The following is a 17,773-nucleotide window of genomic DNA, read 5'->3' on the forward strand; positions in this document are numbered from 1 at the left end:
TCCGCTAACTTGGGACAAAAAATTTAATCTTTCATGAACTCGCCATGCACCTCAGCGAATACCTTGGGGTGTCTTCTTTCCGAAATGGGGTCACATGTGGAGTATTTATACTGCCCTGGCATTTTAGGGGCCCTAAAGCGTGAGAAGAAGTCTGGAATCCAAATGTCTAAAAATGCCCTCCTAAAGGGAATTTGGGCCCCTTTGTGCACCTAGGATGCAAAAAAGTGTCACACATGTGGTATCGCCATACTCAGGAGAAGTTGGGCAAAGTGTTTTGGGGTGTCTTTTCACATATACCCATGCTGGGTGAGAGAAATATCTCTCTATAATGACAACTTTGTATAAAAAAAATGGGAAAAGTTGACTTTTAGAGAGATATTTCTCTCACCCAGCATGAGTATATGTAAAAATACACCCCAAAACACATTGCCCTACTTCTTATGAGTACGGCGATACCACATGTGTGATACTTTTTTGCAGCCTAGGTGGGCAAAGGGGCACAAATTCTAAAGAGCACCTTTAGGATTTCACAGGGCATTTTTTACGCATTTGGATTCCAAACTACTTCTCATGCATTAGGGACCCTAAAATGCCAGGGCACGAAATTTACAGGCAGACACCATGAAATTTATATGGGCTGGCAAGCGAGCCAGGATCTCCAGGTCCACGATGTGTAGACATAAATCTCAGGGAGGTCTCTCTGTTCCAGATTTCATTTCAAGTATTACAAGGCGGCAGGCTTAGCTCAATTATTCTTGACCCATTTAAAGCCGGAGGTCCTCCCTCTGTGGGTATCGCTGGAACAGACCCTTTGTGCTCCCTGGACCTGGAGATCCTTGCTCTGGAACACCACTCCCCTGCCTCCGACCATACGTACAGCCTCACCATTGTCGCACCATTCACTGATTTTATGGCGGTCTGTTAGATTTAAAGCAGGCTTCCAGTCCAAAATTACACCGCTTTTCCACTTATTTGGTAACCCACTGTTTTCCCCAGGCCTCCGGGCGGAGACATTCCGGTGGTGGACTTTGAACAACTTCACCTCCCTTTATAAGTTCTTGGTTAGGGGAAAACTTATGTCCATAACCGACTTTAAAAACAAATACGATCTACCTGAAAGTGAGTCATTTAATGCCTTACAAATTTTCTCTTGTCTTCAATCCCTGAAGATCAATGATATGAAGTTGGAATTTACTCCCTTTGAAAGATTTGTCAATTACTCGCTATATAAACGGGGGTTATTATCTAGGATTAATGGTTTACTAAACACTTTACCTGAGGGGCTTAAGTTGCCATATATGTTGGAGTGGGAGGGGGACATCCAGGAAGAACTTACTATTACAAAACGGCATCAATGTTCACAGACCCTGACTAAGACCTCTTGGCAAATTACTCTAGCGGAAACCTCAATCAAGGTTCTTCATAGGACATACTTAGTACCTTATAGGATCCACCGCATCTACCCAGAGGTCTCTCCTTTGTGTTTTAGGGGGTGTGGAGTGGATGGCACGATCTACCACATTTGGTGGTCATGCCCAGTGGTGCAGAGTTTTTGGAGTAAGATACGCGACCTGGTCTCCTCTGTGCTAGACTGTGCCTTCCCTCTGGAGCCCACTTTGTGTCTCCTTGGTGACAAACTTTCAAGGATGCTGTACTCCAAATTTAAGCTGTCTCAGCAGGGCCGGCGCCACCACCCGGCAAACCCGGGCAAGTGCCGGGGCCCCCTGCTCCTGGGGGGGCCCACTGTGCCCGCTCACTCCTGCAGCTGTGTCCTGCCCTTTTTGAATTCTAGGGCAGCTTACCCCAGCAATGCAGACAATTTTCGCCATGTGCACTGCTGGGGTAAGCGGCCCCAGAACTCAGAACAGGGTAGATGGAGTTTCGGTAGATCGATCCTATGCTAGAATGTAGTTGTTAGAAGGAGGTCTGTGACATCACTGGTCACATGCTCCTTCATGATCACATGACAAACCTCGGCAGCAGCAGCTTGTGGAAGGAGGAGGGGCTGTGTGTGCCTGCAAGATGCATAGTGAGGTAGGATGTGCTGCTGGAGAACACAGAACTTTATAAGGGGCAGCATATGGAGCTCATATATGAGGGGGCAGGTGGAGCACAAATATGAGGGGTCAGTGGGGTTCAAGTGGGTTAAGGGGGTTTATCATACTGATCCGAGGGCCATGATGTGTGTGTGTCTGTCTGTCTGTCCCTGTATGTGTCAGTCTGTCTGTCCCTGTGTGTGTGTGTGTCAGTCTGTCTGTCTGTCCCTGTGTGAGAGCCCCTTTCTGTGTCTATGGCCTCATGCACACCGGCCGTGGGCATCACGGATGCGGACCTATTCACTTGAATGGGTCCTCAATCACTCAATGGGAAGCACTATGGACAGCTTCCGTGGTGTTTCCGTCCATGCCTCCGCACTGCAAAAAAATAGAACATGTTCTATTTTTTGTGCGGTGAGGACGGATCATGGACTTATTCAGGTTGAATGGGTCTCAATCTGTCCCGGCCGCCGCACGGAACGGACGCATAATGGCAGTGTGCATGAGGCCTGAGGCATTGCTTAGACACCATCCCACAGTCTAGCCAGTGCCTAATGGGTTACGGTTTAGACCACCTTTTTGTACATGTTGATAATTCCCTTTTAAACCCCAGTCCATGTCCCCTCAGTACTGGGAATCAGTGGGAGTCATATTATAAAGGTAACAAAAGGTTGGAGCATAACTAAAGGTGGAATTCCCTTTTTTTATGCCCCCTTAAGGTGGCCACACATTAGATAGAAGTTTATTGATGATCGCACAGGTGTCTGTCCCCCCGTGTGTGTGTGTCTGTCTGTCCCCCCGTGTGTGTGTGTCTGTCTGTCTGCCCCCCCGTGTGTGTGTGTCTGTCTGTCTGTCTGTCTGCCCCCCCGTGTGTGTGTGTCTGTCTGTCTGCCCCCCCGTGTGTGTGTCTGTCTGCCCCCCCGTGTGTGTGTGTCTGTCTGCCCCCCCGTGTGTGTGTGTCTGTCTGCCCCCCCGTGTGTGTGTGTCTGTCTGCCCCCCCGTGTGTGTGTGTCTGTCTGCCCCCCCGTGTGTGTGTGTCTGTCTGCCCCCCCGTGTGTGTGTGTCTGTCTGCCCCCCGTGTGTGTGTGTCTGTCTGTCTGCCCCCCCGTGTGTGTGTGTCTGTCTCCCCGTGTGTGTGTGTGTGTCTGTCTGCCTGTCTCCCCGTGTGTGTGTCTGTCTGCCTGTCTCCCCGTGTGTGTGTGTGTCTGTCTGTCTCCCCGTGTGTGTCTGTCTGTCTGTCCCCCGTGTGTGTGTGTCTGTCTGTCTGTCCCCCTGTGTGTGTGTGTCTGTCTGTCTCCCTGTGTGTGTCTGTCTGTCTCCCCGTGTGTGTCTGTCTGTCTGTCCCCCCGTGTGTGTGTGTCTGTCTGTCCCCCCGTGTGTGTGTGTCTGTCTGTCCCCCCGTGTGTGTGTCTGTCTGTCCCCCCGTGTGTGTGTCTGTCTGTCCCCCCGTGTGTGTGTCTGTCTGTCCCCCCGTGTGTGTGTGTCTGTCTGTCCCCCGTGTGTGTGTGTCTGTCTGTCCCCCCGTGTGTGTCTGTCCCCCCGTGTGTGTGTGTGTCTGTCCCCCCGTGTGTGTGTGTCTGTCTGTCCCCCGTGTGTGTGTGTCTGTCTGTCCCCCCGTGTGTGTGTCTGTCTGTCCCCCCGTGTGTGTGTGTCTGTCTGTCCCCCCGTGTGTGTGTGTGTCTGTCTGTCCCCCCGTGTGTGTGTCTGTCTGTCCCCCCGTGTGTGTGTCTGTCTGTCCCCCCGTGTGTGTGTCTGTCTGTCCCCCCGTGTGTGTGTGTCTGTCTGTCCCCCCGTGTGTGTGTGTCTGTCTGTCCCCCCGTGTGTGTGTGTCTGTCTGTCCCCCCGTGTGTGTGTGTCTGTCTGTCCCCCCGTGTGTGTGTGTCTGTCTGTCCCCCCGTGTGTGTGTGGTGTGTGTCTGTCCCCCGTGTGTGTGTGTGTGTGTCTGTCCCCCCGTGTGTGTGTGTCTGTCCCCCCGTGTGTGTGTGTCTGTCTGTCCCCCCGTGTGTGTGTCTGTCTGTCCCCCCGTGTGTGTGTGTCTGTCTGTCCCCCCGTGTGTGTGTGTCTGTCTGTCCCCCCGTGTGTGTGTGTCTGTCTGTCCCCCCGTGTGTGTGTGTCTGTCTGTCCCCCCGTGTGTGTGTGTGTGTCTGTCTGTCCCCCCGTGTGTGTGTGTGTGTCTGTCTGTCCCCCCGTGTGTGTGTGTGTCTGTCTGTCCCCCCGTGTGTGTGTGTCTGTCTGTCCCCCCGTGTGTGTGTGTCTGTCTGTCCCCCCGTGTGTGTGTGTCTGTCTGTCCCCGTGTGTGTTTGTGTGTGTCTGTCTGTCCCCCCCGTGTGTGTGTGTGTGTCTGTCCCAGTGTGTGTGTGTCTGTCCCAGTGTGTGTGTGTGTGTCTCTCCATGTGTGTGTCACCATCACCATGCCCACAGTGTTCCCTTTGTCTTGACACAGCTGCATCAGGACATTCTGTGCGGGGCAAGATGAAGAAGGAAGAGGAGGCAGCACCGCCAGCATGGAGTCCGTGGTAGAGGCACTGGGAGGCACACTAAGGACGCAGGTAACACTACTACATGATCTATTCTAAACTAGTGTTATCTGTGGTTTACATAGGACTACAGGTAACACTATCACATTATCAGCACTAGTGTTATCTGTGGTTTTACATAGGACTGCAGGTAACACTACTACATTTTCTGTACTCAGATAGCCATGACTGTGTTATCTATGCTGTTACATAGGACTGCAGGTGATATCTACTGTATTATCTGTACTCAAGAGAGTTACCACTGTGTAAGGGGGCCCACTGAGACTTTATCGCCCAAGGGCCCACATGATCCTGGAGCCGGCCCTGTGTCTCAGCATATGTTATTAGCAGCAAGGATCCATATTGCATATAAATGGCGGTCAGCGGATCTTAGCTTCCAAGCAGTAGTTGATAGAATTAACAAAATTTTGCTTTATGAGAGACTAAACGCCATTCGCCAAGATACATATGAAGCCTTTGAGAAATTGTGGGATCCCTGGATGTCCTCCTCGTAGTCATTGACACTACAGCACAACCTGGCCCATTATTGATTACAAATCTCAGGGCACATGTCTTGATAGGTACTATCTTACAGACAGGTACTATCTGTAAGATAGTACCTGTCTGTGCTCCAACGGTCTTCAATCTGCCCAAGGGGCGGCGTTTCACCTCTCTTGCGCCCAGCCAGCCTCCCCAACTGCCGCTTTGAAGCGCCGCCCAGCGAAGTGAATATTGATGAGCTGTGTGGCGCTTACTGTACCGGACTTCACAAGATCCGGCGCATGCGCCGGGCACTGTTCAGCGCAGCGCTTCAGAGCGGGGACCGCAGAAGCCGCCCAGCAAACTGAATATTCATGAGCTGGGCGGCGCTTCAAAGCGGCAGTTGGGGGAGGCTGGCTGGGCGCAAGAGAGGTGAAACGCCGCCCCTTGGGCAGATTGAAGACCGTTGGAGCAGGACTGCAAAGGAGGAGCTGGGCACATCGCTGATGAAAGCAAAGGAGGAGCTGGGCACATCGCTTCAGAAAGCAAAGGAGGAGCTGGGCACGAACGGCGGCGGACGGCATCTTGGAGACATGAGCGTCCTCCTGGGCACCTTAATCTGATGAATGACAGGTTAGATAAAACGTTTTTTACACTAAATGAGCCTACAGATTTAGCTTATAAGACCACATTAGGAATCACAAGGGCACCATGCACATAACCATATTTTTGAATGTGGGGGTCAAAAACTGGTGACAGAATCCCTTTAAGCTAGGGGGGCTGAAGTGGTTAATAAAGATTGTTATAATTTTTTTCATATTTGGAGTCTCATAGCCTTTTTGGGTATGTGTACGTTTTAATGCGTTTTGCACGCGCGTGAGAAAAATCGGCATGTTTGGTACCCAGAACCGAACCCGGACTTCTTCACAGAAGTTCAGGTTTGGGATCGGTGTTGTGTAAATGTTATTATTTTCCCTTATAACATGGCTATAAGGGAAAATAATAGCATTCTTAATACGGAATGCTAAGTAAATAAGGGATGGAGGGGTTAAAAATAAAAAATTAAACTCGCCTCATCCACGTGTTCGCCTAGCCTAGCTTCTCTTCTTTCTTCTTCTTTGAGGACCTGGGAGAAAATGACATTTGGTGACGTCACTGCGCTCATCACATGGTCCATCACATGATCCATCACCATGGTGATGGGCCATGTGATGGCTCCGCACTCATCACATAGTCCATCAACATGGTACAATATAGAGAATGCTGCGATTTTCACGCAACACACAAGTGATGCGTGTAAATCAGCGCTCATGTGCACAGCCCTATAGAAATGAACAGGTCCGGATTCAGTGCGGGTGCAATGCGTTCACCTCACGCTGGAAAACTCGCCCGTTTGAAGGAGGCCTTAGCGCTCTTTAACCCCTTAGGGACACATGACGTACCGGTACGGCATGTTTCCCAAGTCCTTACGGACCCATGACGTACCGGTACGTCATGGGTTTAAACCGCGATTGCGGCGCGGCGGGGGTTAATCGGAACAGGGTGCCTGCTGAAATCATTCAGCGGGCATCCTGTCACAATGCCGGGGGGTGTCACCCGAACGGGATGCGCTCGTGTGAAAGAGCCCTAAGACCAGGGATTCTCAACCTGTGGCCCTCCAGCTGTTGTAAAATTACAACTCCCATCATGTCCTGCTGCAGGCTGATGGCTGTAGACTGTCTGGGAATGCTGGGAGATGTAGTTTTGCAACAGTCGGAGGGCCGCAGGTTGAGCATGCTTGCTTTAGACATACTGCCCCAGTGTGTGGGCTATCTTGCAAAAACGGTTCATGAATTTCCGTATGGATTTCTGTGCATTTCTGCACCAAAAACTTCACAACTACAAAAAACTGCGATCCCGTCTACCCGCCGCAGTACATGGCAGCACACTGTTATGAGTTAAAGGAGGTGTTTCTTTCAAATTCAGTAGAAGTTGAGTTGTGATTAAGGGTGGATTGCCATTAAGTTTTTTTACCATCCGTTTAACGTATACAAAAAACGTAGTTAAACGATCGACTCAAACTCATGCCATACAGTCGCATCCATTCGTATCTTTTTTTTTTCTAATTTATACATCAAACGGAGGCATAAAGCGTGATGTGAACCCACCCTAAAACTGCATCAAAACCACATGAGTGCGGACACATGGCATCCAGACTGAATACAATACAATACAATGGGTCTGTGCACATGAAGGTAGTTTCTTACGCTGGGTTCACACCTGAGCGTTTTACAGCGCGTTCCTACGCGCTGTAAAACGCACAACAGGCAAGAACCAATGATTCCCTACGGGAAGGGTTCACACCTGGGCGTTTTACAGCGCGTACGATCGCGCTGTAAAACGCCCGACGCTCAAACAAGTACAGGAGCTTTTTTTGGCGCGTTTGACGCGCGTTTGGGCCATAGACTCTTTGGACAACACTGCTGTCAATCACCCAAACGCGCGTCAAACGCGCGTTCACTATTAAAAAAAACACGCATAAAACGCGCGACAAAAACGCGCATAGAAACGCGCGTTTGAGAAACGCCTAGGTGTGAACCCAGCGTTACTGATTATCTTTGCGTTTTGGAAAAATTGCAGCATGTTCTATAGGCCTCATTCACACGAATGTTCCGTTTTTTTGTGGTCCGCAAATTGCGGATCCGCAAAACACGGACGGCACCTGTGTGCCTCACGCGATTTGCGGAATGGAACAGGCGGCGCATTGTAGAAATGCCTATTCTTGTCTGCAAAACGGACAAGAATAGGACATGCTATATTTTTTTTTTGCGGGGCTACGGAACTGAGCAACGAATGCGGACAACACACGGAGTCCTGTCCGCATCTTTTGCGGCCCCATTGAAGTGAATAGGTCCGCACCCGAGCCACAAAAACTGCGGCTCGGATGCGGACCAGAACAACGGTCGTGTGCATGAGGCCATATTATGCGTTTTTCACACAGCTCTGGCTCCATAGAAGTGAATGGGGCTTGCATGAAAAAAGGAAGGCATCCGGATACAATGGGGGAGAAAACTGAATGAGTTGCCCATAGCAACCAATCAGATTATACCTTTAATTTTTAGAACTCTTTTGGAAAATGTAAGGCGGAACCTGATTGGTTGCTATGGGCAACTAAACCTGTTTTCCTTTACACAAGTTTTGATAAATCTCCCCAACTGTGTTTTTCACTGATGGTTGCTTGGAGATGTTGAGTGTTATTCTTCAGTTTTTCTTCATGTGCGTGAAAAATGCATGCAATCCAGATGGGAAAAATGCACACACTAAACGTAATCGCAGACAAAACTGACTGAACTTACCTGCAAAACCATCAGGTTTTTCCTGAACAGATCCTGAAAGACGCCTAAGGCCTCTTGGCCCATGCACGAGCACCCACCGTGGAGCAGCCACAGCGGATCGCAGACCCATTCACTTTAATGGGTCCACGATCCGGACATTCCGCAAAAAGATAGGACATGTTCTATTTTTTTGCGGAAAGGAAGTACGGGATAAAACCCCACGGAAGCACTCCGTGGTGCTTCTGTAGGGTTCCATTCCGAATCTCGGGATTTGCGGACCCATTGAAGTGAATGGGTCCGCATCTGTGATGCAAAATGCACACGGAATGGTGCCAGTGTATTGTGGATCCGCCAATCCGGTCCGCAATACGGCCACCGAGCGCACAAGGCCCCCTGCACACAACCGTATGATTTTGTGGTCTATTTTAAACTGATCCGTTTTTCCGTTTCAGTAGTGTTTCCGTTTAGCTTTGCAGTTCTGTTTTTACTTTTGGTTTCCATTTGTGATCCATTTTTTGCGGATTGCAAACGGAAACGGAAGCATACAATGTTTAAACAGTGAGCACATAAAAAAATTGGGCTGGGCATAACATTTTCAATAGATGGTTCCGCAAAAACAGAACGGATACGGAAGACATACGGATGCATTCCCTTTTTTTTGCTGAACCATTGACTTGAAAGGAGCCACGGAACGTGATTTGCGGGCAATAATAGGACACGTTCTATGTTTGAACGGATCCATTGAAATGAATGGTTCTGTATACGGTCCGTATATGGAATGCAAAAAACGGAACGTAAACAGAAAAAAAAACGTTTGTGTGCAAGAGGCCTAAGTCTACCTGCACATCCACACATGCTTTTGTGCACCAAATCTGCATGTGTTAAGCCTCATTCACACGTCTGTGTCCGTGCTTAAATCCGTGAAAAGGTGGTCAGTGATGCCTTCGTGAAGATGTTTGTGATGGATCCGTGTTAGGTCCGTTTTTTGCTGTCCGTGTGCCATCCGTGTTTCACTGACACTGCTTACCTGAAAAATAATTTTCAAAGCATCTCTTTCTAATGATCCGTGAAACAAGGATGAAACACAGATGGCATCCATGTTGAATTTGTGGTTTTCATGGACCTATAGACTATAATGGGCGTAATGGATCCATGAACACAGACAAAATAGAGCATGCATCCGTGCTAAAAACACAAACCGTGCTAAAACACTGTGTGAATGCACACATTAAAATGAATGGGGACGTGTGCTGTCTGTGGAACACTGACGTGTGGATGAAGCTTTAGGCCCCTTTTACACGAGCTAGCACTGAATCCTGACCCACACATTCCAATGTCTCTGTGTACGTGAGCTTTTTTTTTACGCATCAATTCTGTGTTGCGTGAAAAACGCAGCATGCTTTATATTCTCCGTTTTTCATGCAGCCCTGGCCCCATAGAAGTGAATGGGGCTTCAGTGAAAAATGCATTACCTCCGCAAGCAAGTGCGGGTGTGATGCGTTTTTCACTGTTGGTTGCTAAGAGATGTTGTTTGTAAACCTTCAGTTTTTTATCACGCGCGTGGAAAACACATAAAAACGGATTGCACCCGCGCGGAAAAAACTAAACAACTGAACGCAATCGCAGACAAAACCGACTGAACTTGTTAGCAAAATGGTGCGAGTTTCACTGAACGCATCCGATAGCCAATCCGAATCGTTTGTTTGAAAGAGTCGCAACTTGTAGATTTTGTTGCGAGTTTGATACAATTTTGCAATAGACCTCATCCTTGCATTGAAAAAGGAGAAATAAATAAAAAAATCCGCACGGCACGTCCGTTTCCACACAGAAGAAAATGTTTATACACTTTGCTGGTATCGTATTTCCGTAAATTGTTATGCGGAGAAACCACATGTAATCCACATCGTGCGCAGGTAGCCTAAAGGTGGCTGCACATGCTTGTACTTGGAAGCAAAAAATCCACATGAAATCCGCATCATAAAAATTGCACCTAAATCCACACTATTGTTCGTGGGTTTTTGTACATTTTTTGGTGTGGATTTTCTGTTGATATTAAAGTGTAACTGCCATTCTTTTTTTTATTTGCGTAATGTGTAGGGGCAGTGATGCTGACCATTTTTGTAATATACTTTAATTACTGAAATCATACATTTCTATTAGAAAAACACCTCTAAAGTGTGCCATTTTGAGCCTTAGTAACGCTCCTCTGTCTTCTGTTTACATAACAGTAGAGACCTGCTCAACACTGACTGTTATGTAAACAGAAGACAGAGGGGCGTTACTAAGGCTCAAAATGGGACACTTTAGAGGTGTTTTTCTAATAGGAATGTATGATTTCAGTAATTAAAGTATATTACAAAAATGGTCAGCATTACTACCCTATACAATACAAAAATAAAAAAAAGAATGACAGTTACACTTTAACACCCCCACTAAAGTCTATGTGGAAGACCACAGAAGGTGCGGAATTGCATATGCTGCGGATTTAACAATCCTCATGACAAGTCAATTTACACAAAAGCAAAGTGTCCATCAGATTTGCTAGTACTGTATTATGCTGTGTTTTTTTCTTCATAAAAATCCACGCAAAAAAACAAAAAACAAAGCACATAATCTGCAATGTGAGCAGGTTTACTAACAAAATCTACACAGATTTTCATGTGGATTTCTGTGATTTATTTATTTTTGCACCAAAAACCACATGTGTTACTTGGGGTACTTGTGGATTTGATGCTGTTTTATCGCAGATCTCATCCTTGCATTGAAAAGGATGACATCCGTAAAAAAAAAGAACCGCAGAAATACAAACCGGATTCCAAAAAAGTTGGGACACTATACAAATCGTGAATAAAAACTGAATGCAATGATGTGGAGGTGCCAACTTCTAATATTTTATTCAGAATAGAACATAAATCACGGAACAAAAGTTTAAACTGAGAAAATGTACCATTTTAAGGGAAAAATATGTTGAATCAGAATTTCATGGTGTCAACAAATCACAAAAAAGTTGGGACAAGGCCATTTTCACCACTGTGTGGCATCTCCCCTTCTTCTTACAACACTCAACAGACGTCTGGGGACCGAGGAGACCAGTTTCTCAAGTATAGAAATAGGAATGCTCTCCCATTCTTGTCTAATACAGACTCTAACTGTTCAATCAGTCTTGGGCCTTCTTTGTTGCACCTTCCTCTTTATGATGCGCCAAATGTTCTCTATAGGTGAAAGATCTGGACTGCAGACTGGCCATTTCAGTACCCGGATCCTTCTCCTACGCAGCCATGATGTTGTGATTGATGCAGAATGTGGTCTGGCATTATCTTGTTGAAAAATGCAGGGTCTTCCCTGAAAGAGATGACGTCTGGATGGGAGCATATGTTGTTCTAGAACCTGAATATATTTTTCTGCATTGATGGTGCCTTTCCAGACATGCAAGCTGCCCATGCCACACACACTCATGCAACCCCATACCATCAGAGATGCAGGCTTCTGAACTGAGTGTTGATAACAACTTGGGTTGTCCTTGTCCTCTTTGGTCCGGGTGACATGGCGCCCCAGATTTGCAAAAAGAACTTCGAATCGTGACTCGTCTGACCACAGAACAGTCTTCCATTTTGCCACACTCCATTTTAAATGATCCCTGGCCCAGTGAAAACGCCTGAGCTTGTGGATCTTGCTTAGAAATGGCCTCTTCTTTGCACTGTAGAGTTTCAGATGGCAACGGCGGATGGCACGGTGGATTGTGTTCACTGACAATGGTTTCTGGAAGTATTCCTGAGCCCATTCTGTGATTTCCTTTACAGTAGCATTCCTGTTTGTGGTGCAGTGTCGTTTAAGGGCCCGGAGATCACGGGCATCCAGTATGATTTTACAGGCCTTGACACTTACGCACAGAGATTGTTCCAGATTCTATGAATCTTCGGATGATGTTATGCACAGTTGATGATGATAGATGCAAAGTCTTTGCAATTTTTCGCTGGGTAACACCTTTCTGATATTGCTCCACTATCTTTCTGCTCAACATTGTGGGAATTGGTGATCCTCTACCCATCTTGGCTTCTGAAAGACACTGCCACTCTGAGAAGCTCTTTTTATACCCAATCATGTTGCCAATTGACCTAATTAGTGTTAATTGGTCTTCCAGCTCTTCGTTATGCTCAAATTTACTTTTTCCAGCCTCTTATTGCTACTTGTCCCAACTTTTTTGGGATTTGTTGACACCGTGAAAATTTGAATCAACGTATTTTTCCTTTAAAATGATACATTTACTCGGATTAAACGTTTGATCTGTCATCTACGTTCTATTACAAATACAATATTGACATTTGCCATCTCCACATCATTGCATTCAGTTTTTATTCACAATTTGTTTAGTGTCCCAACTTTTTTGGAATCCGGTTTGTAATTGACATGTGCACTTCTAAATCTGCACGGCAGTTTTAGTTGCGTATTTCACCATTTTCGAATGAAGGGAGAGATCTGAGGCAAAACCGCATCAAATCTGCTATTATGTATTTCAGTTTTTGGTGCAGTTTGGGAGCAGAAACACCCAGAAATCATCTTCCACACATTGACCAGGTACCCTTAGGGTGCATTCAGACGGGCGAGATTTCCGTGCGGGTGCAGTGCGGTAGGTGAACGTATTTCACTCGCACTGAATCCGGCACCATTCATTTCAATGGGGCTGTGTACATGAGCGTTTTTTCACGCATCATTTCTGCAATGCTTTAAAATCGCAGCATGCTCTATATTCTGTGTTTGTAACGCAGGACAGGGCCCATAGAAATGAATGGGGATGCGTTAATAACCCATTGCATCCGGATGCAATGCGTTGCGTTCCATTTTTCACGCAGGTTTCTTAGCAACACTTGAAAAAGAAAGTGATTAGACAGGAAGTGAGTTTTTTCAGAGCTGCATGTCCGAACCTGGTTTGTTTTGTCTGCTGTTGGTGTGAGTAGCTGGAAAAATGCCCAGACAGCCCAGCAAGCCCATGGACGTGGAAAAGTTTATTGTGGTGGTCCAGGGCAGGCCCTGTCTGTGGGACACTCGGTCTGGTGACTACCATGACCGACACAAGAAAGATGCTGCCTGGGAGGAAGTGGCCAAGGAGGTTTTTGCTAATGTTTGGGGCAAAACTCCAGAAGTCAAGCGCCATACTTTAAGTAAGTGCACTGTCCATATATATATAGACATTTGTGACAATGGCTTTATGTTCAAAGTAGCATAGCACATGGGTAACATTGTCCTCCATTTTAACATAGCACATGTTTTATCCGAAAAGATAGTTTGCCATTTGCTATGCTATAGAGCAGTGTTGCCCAACCAGTGTGCCTCCAGGTGTTTAAAAACTAAAACTCCCAGCATGCCTGCACAGCCAAAGGCTGTCCGGCCATGCTGGGAGTTGTAGTTTTGCAACACCTGGAGGCACACTGGTTGGGCAATACTGCTATAGAGGACATCCCTACAAATCCACATGGTAGTCATACAGTATGTAATGTATTTATTTTTATTTTTTTGTAGTTGATGAAGTAAAGAATAGATGGCGGAGTTGTCGCGACCAATTTCGCAAAGAAATGGCCCATCACGGCCGCAGTGGTTCAGGGCCACTGAAGAAAAGGCCCTATATTTATAAAGAGCAGCTAATGTTCCTCAGAGACATAATGGACGTGCGCCCGTAAGTACATATGTAATCCTATATGCTTACTGTTAAAAAAATCCTAAATTATAAATATGGTATGTGCCGAAATAAATTGAGTATTTGTCAAGGTAACCTGTCATCAAGTTTATGCTAACCTCCCTGAGGGCAGCATAAATTAGTGACACAAATGCTGATTTCAGTGGCCTGTCACTTATATTATATGACCTAAAAGGAAGTAGGTTCTGAGAACCAGGATCATAATCATTGCAGGCCAGGCCTTGAAAAAAGTCAAATCTACCTGAGAAGAGTCCTGGTTATTCATAATCTCCTGCTCTTCTCACCAACCTGCTAATGATGGACAGACTGACAATCAGCAGGTGACTCACCAGTCTGTACTTTATTTTGGCGTGATTATGGCCAGCATAAAGTTGATGACAGGTTCCCTATATAAACATGTAATTTAATAATGTTTTCTCAATTGAAGGACGGAAGACAACCTGGAGGAAGAGACGGAGCAGGCTGCCCAGGAGCAGCAGGCTGCTGCTGAGGAAGACATTCCACCTTCCCTGGACACTGAGGAGATGTCAGAAGCTGGCCCATCAACCAGCTCCACGCCCCACATCCCTCCTGCAGAGTATGCACCTTCACTTCAGCTGGGGGCACGCCGGAAACAGTCAATGCCCACAGCTGTAGTGGAGGTGAATACTCGTGTACTCAACTACATGTCCAGAGTCCGGCAGGAGGACCATTACGAATTATATGGGCGCAGTATTGGATCCCTATTAAAAAAAGTTCCTGAAGATCTTTATCTGCGGACCCAAGGCGCCATTGGGATCATCATTCAGGCAGCCACTCCGGCAAAAGATCCCACAGAATTATTTATTGCACTAGAAAATTGGCGCTTATATGGGAACATCCATGGGCCACCATCTAGGCCTCCATCTCAGTTTCCCAACAGGCCACCCCACTACCCTCCTCCTCCTCGGCAACCATACCTCCCTCCACCCCAACAATATGGTCCCCTATACAGTACAGAGGCATCATATCCTCAACCTGCACCCTCCGCAGCTCAGGCTGCTCCACCCTAGCACTTTGCCCCCTCTTCACAGGGCAGTTACCAGCCATCGCAATCCGATGTTAACCCCCCCACACTCTCACGTTAGTACAACTTGTAAAGTAATGGAAGTTTGATTTTGTTGTAAATGTGATCATTTATGTCAAATATGATTATATTTTTTGTTGATATAATTTTTTTAGTAAAGCAAAAACATTTCAACCCAATTTGACTTTGTTATTTTTTATTACTAGTACAATACACAGTACAGAAAAAATGACATTATGAGGGATTAGTTGATATTTCACATGCATTTAAAATAATTAGTTATGCACGTGAATTATGGAAGCTCGCAACCCACGTCAAGGGTCCTCATATTTTTGCGAGTCCCTAACTTAATAAAAAATAACTAACTAAAAAAAACATCCATCCAGGATACATACAATGTATAGTCATCTTCACTGTATGAAAACAATATTATCTTTGACCAGATGAAAAAGGTTGTTGATTAAATGTAAATGACCCAGGAGGAGACATGAAATAGTCCGAAAATAATTCTCTGACTCTCAGTCCCGCTGAACCTGCTATTCCAAGTAGAGAAGAGTCTCCATGGGCTGCTGAAGTCAACACCTCTGCATTGTCATCTGGACTGGAGTCATGCATGCGAGTGAAATTATGACGCACTACACACGCTTTAATAACATTGTTTACATTCTCAGGGGCAAGCTGAATAGCAGAATGAAAAATACGCCATTTGCTGGCTAAAATTCCAAAGGCACACTCAACATACCTTCTGGCCCTGCTTAAACGAAAATTGAATGTCCGCCTTTCCTGATTTAATCCTCGCCTAGGTAAAGGACGCATCAGGTTTGGCGATAGAGCAAAACCCTCATCACCAACTATAACATATGACGCTGGTGGGCCAGAAGAGCCAGGAAGAGGAGCTGGCTGGGGAAGGTCCAGTTGGTTGGACTGAAGCCACCGACCCATTCTGGAAGCCCGGAAGATGCGAGCATCTGCCGAACTTCCATAGGCCCTGATATCTACAATTATAAACCTGTAGTTTGTGTCAGCCAAGGCCAACAAAACTACAGAGAAAAACTGATTATAATTATAGAATCGGGACCCTGAGTTCGGTGGCTTCTTCACCCGTATATGCTTCCCGTCAAGGGCACCAATACAATTAGGGAATTATGCCCTATCCTGGAAGCCCTGTGCAATCTGAAGCCACTGCTGCCTTGTTGGTTGTGGCAGCACAGCAGCTCGCAGTCGCGACCACATGGTGGCACAGGTAGCCCGCACTATTCCTGATATTGTGGAGGTCCCCATGCGGAATTCAAAATGTAATGAGGCAAATGAGTTTCCTGTTGCCAAAAATCTGTGGAAAAAAATTAAAAATATATAGTTTTAAACGCTATCACCATCACATTTTTCATGATATCATGCAGCTTTAAATCAGCTATATATCGGACATAAAATACATGGTTTTTATCTTGACTGCAAAAAAATGTACATGCCTCAGGGTTATAATTAGCCATTCCTCAGCTGAAACACAACGCCGCATGTTAGTATTCATGAAGGTTAGGCCAGGCCTCAACTCCCCAAAAAGCAGATCAAATGTAGGGATGAACATTCGGCAATAACGAACAAATTTGTCAGGTGCGCACTCAGGTCAGCATACATAGTTAGAAACTGCCCTTTGACAGCCCTCTGTGCAATTATTGGGTGAACCCACATCCTCGTCCTCCGCGGTTCCTCCGCAAGCATTTCTCTCTGCTCTCCGAAACAACGAAATACCAGCCAGTGCAAAAGCACAAGATCAGGAGTTGATGTAGGCAAAGACGACATGCTGCTTCCAAAAGGAACACCTCAAAATAGAATCAACACACTTCAGATATACAGTACAGACCAAAAGTTTGGACACACCTTCTCATTCAAAGAGTTTTCTTTATTTTCATGAGTATGAAAATTGTAGATTCACACTGAAGGCATCAAAACTATGAATTAACACATGTGGAATTATAGACATAACAAAAAAGTGTGAAACAACTGAAAATATGTCATATTCTAGGTTCTTCAAAGTAGCCACCTTTTGCTTTGATTACTGCTTTGCACACTCTTGGCATTCTCTTGATGAGCTTCAAGAGGTAGTCACCTAAAATTGTTTTCATTTGTCCAGCTGCAGCGGATCGCGGACCCATCCACTTTAATAGGTCTGTGATCCGGACGTTCCGCAAAAAGATAGGACATGTTCTATCTTTTTGCGGAACGGACGTACAGGACGAAACCCCACGGAAGCAACGTGTAGTGCTTCCGTAGGGTTCTGTTCCGCATCTCCGGATTTACGGACCTATTGAAGTGAATAGATCCGCATCCGTGATGCGTAACGCACGCAGAACGGTGCCCGTGAATTGCGGATCCACAAATGCGGTCCGCAATATGGCCACGGAGCGCACACGTTCGTGTGCAAAAGGCCTTTCACTCCCTGCCTTTCCGGGGCCATAACTTTTTTAGTTTTCCATTCACATAGCCAAATGAGGGCTTGTTTTTTGCAGGACAATTTGTAGTGGGGAGCTGGAAAAAAATCCAAATGTGGTGAAACTGGGAAAACACTTGCAATTCCGCAACAGTTTAATGTTTTTTTTTTTACAGTGTTCCCTATACGGTAAAACTGACCTGTTACTTTCATTCTATGGGTCAGTACGATATTGGCGATACCACAAATGTATAGTTTTTCT

General features: G+C 46.2%; 1 protein-coding gene across 1 annotated transcript; it reads left to right on the plus strand.

The window, feature by feature from the left end:
• Nucleotides 1-4,538: 4,538 nt before the first annotated feature.
• LOC122944106 (adhesion G protein-coupled receptor B1-like) lies at nt 4,539-15,115 on the plus strand. The gene is made up of 3 exons (XM_044302369.1): nt 4,539-4,585; nt 13,864-14,017; nt 14,466-15,115. The coding sequence occupies exons 2-3, from the start codon at nt 13,917-13,919 to the stop codon at nt 15,067-15,069; spliced, it is 705 nt and encodes a 234-aa protein (XP_044158304.1). The 5' UTR covers nt 4,539-4,585; nt 13,864-13,916; the 3' UTR covers nt 15,070-15,115.
• Nucleotides 15,116-17,773: the final 2,658 nt, after the last annotated feature.

This window comes from Bufo gargarizans, chromosome 1 (genome assembly GCF_014858855.1).
Source record: "Bufo gargarizans isolate SCDJY-AF-19 chromosome 1, ASM1485885v1, whole genome shotgun sequence".
Taxonomy (NCBI): Eukaryota; Metazoa; Chordata; class Amphibia; order Anura; family Bufonidae; genus Bufo; species Bufo gargarizans.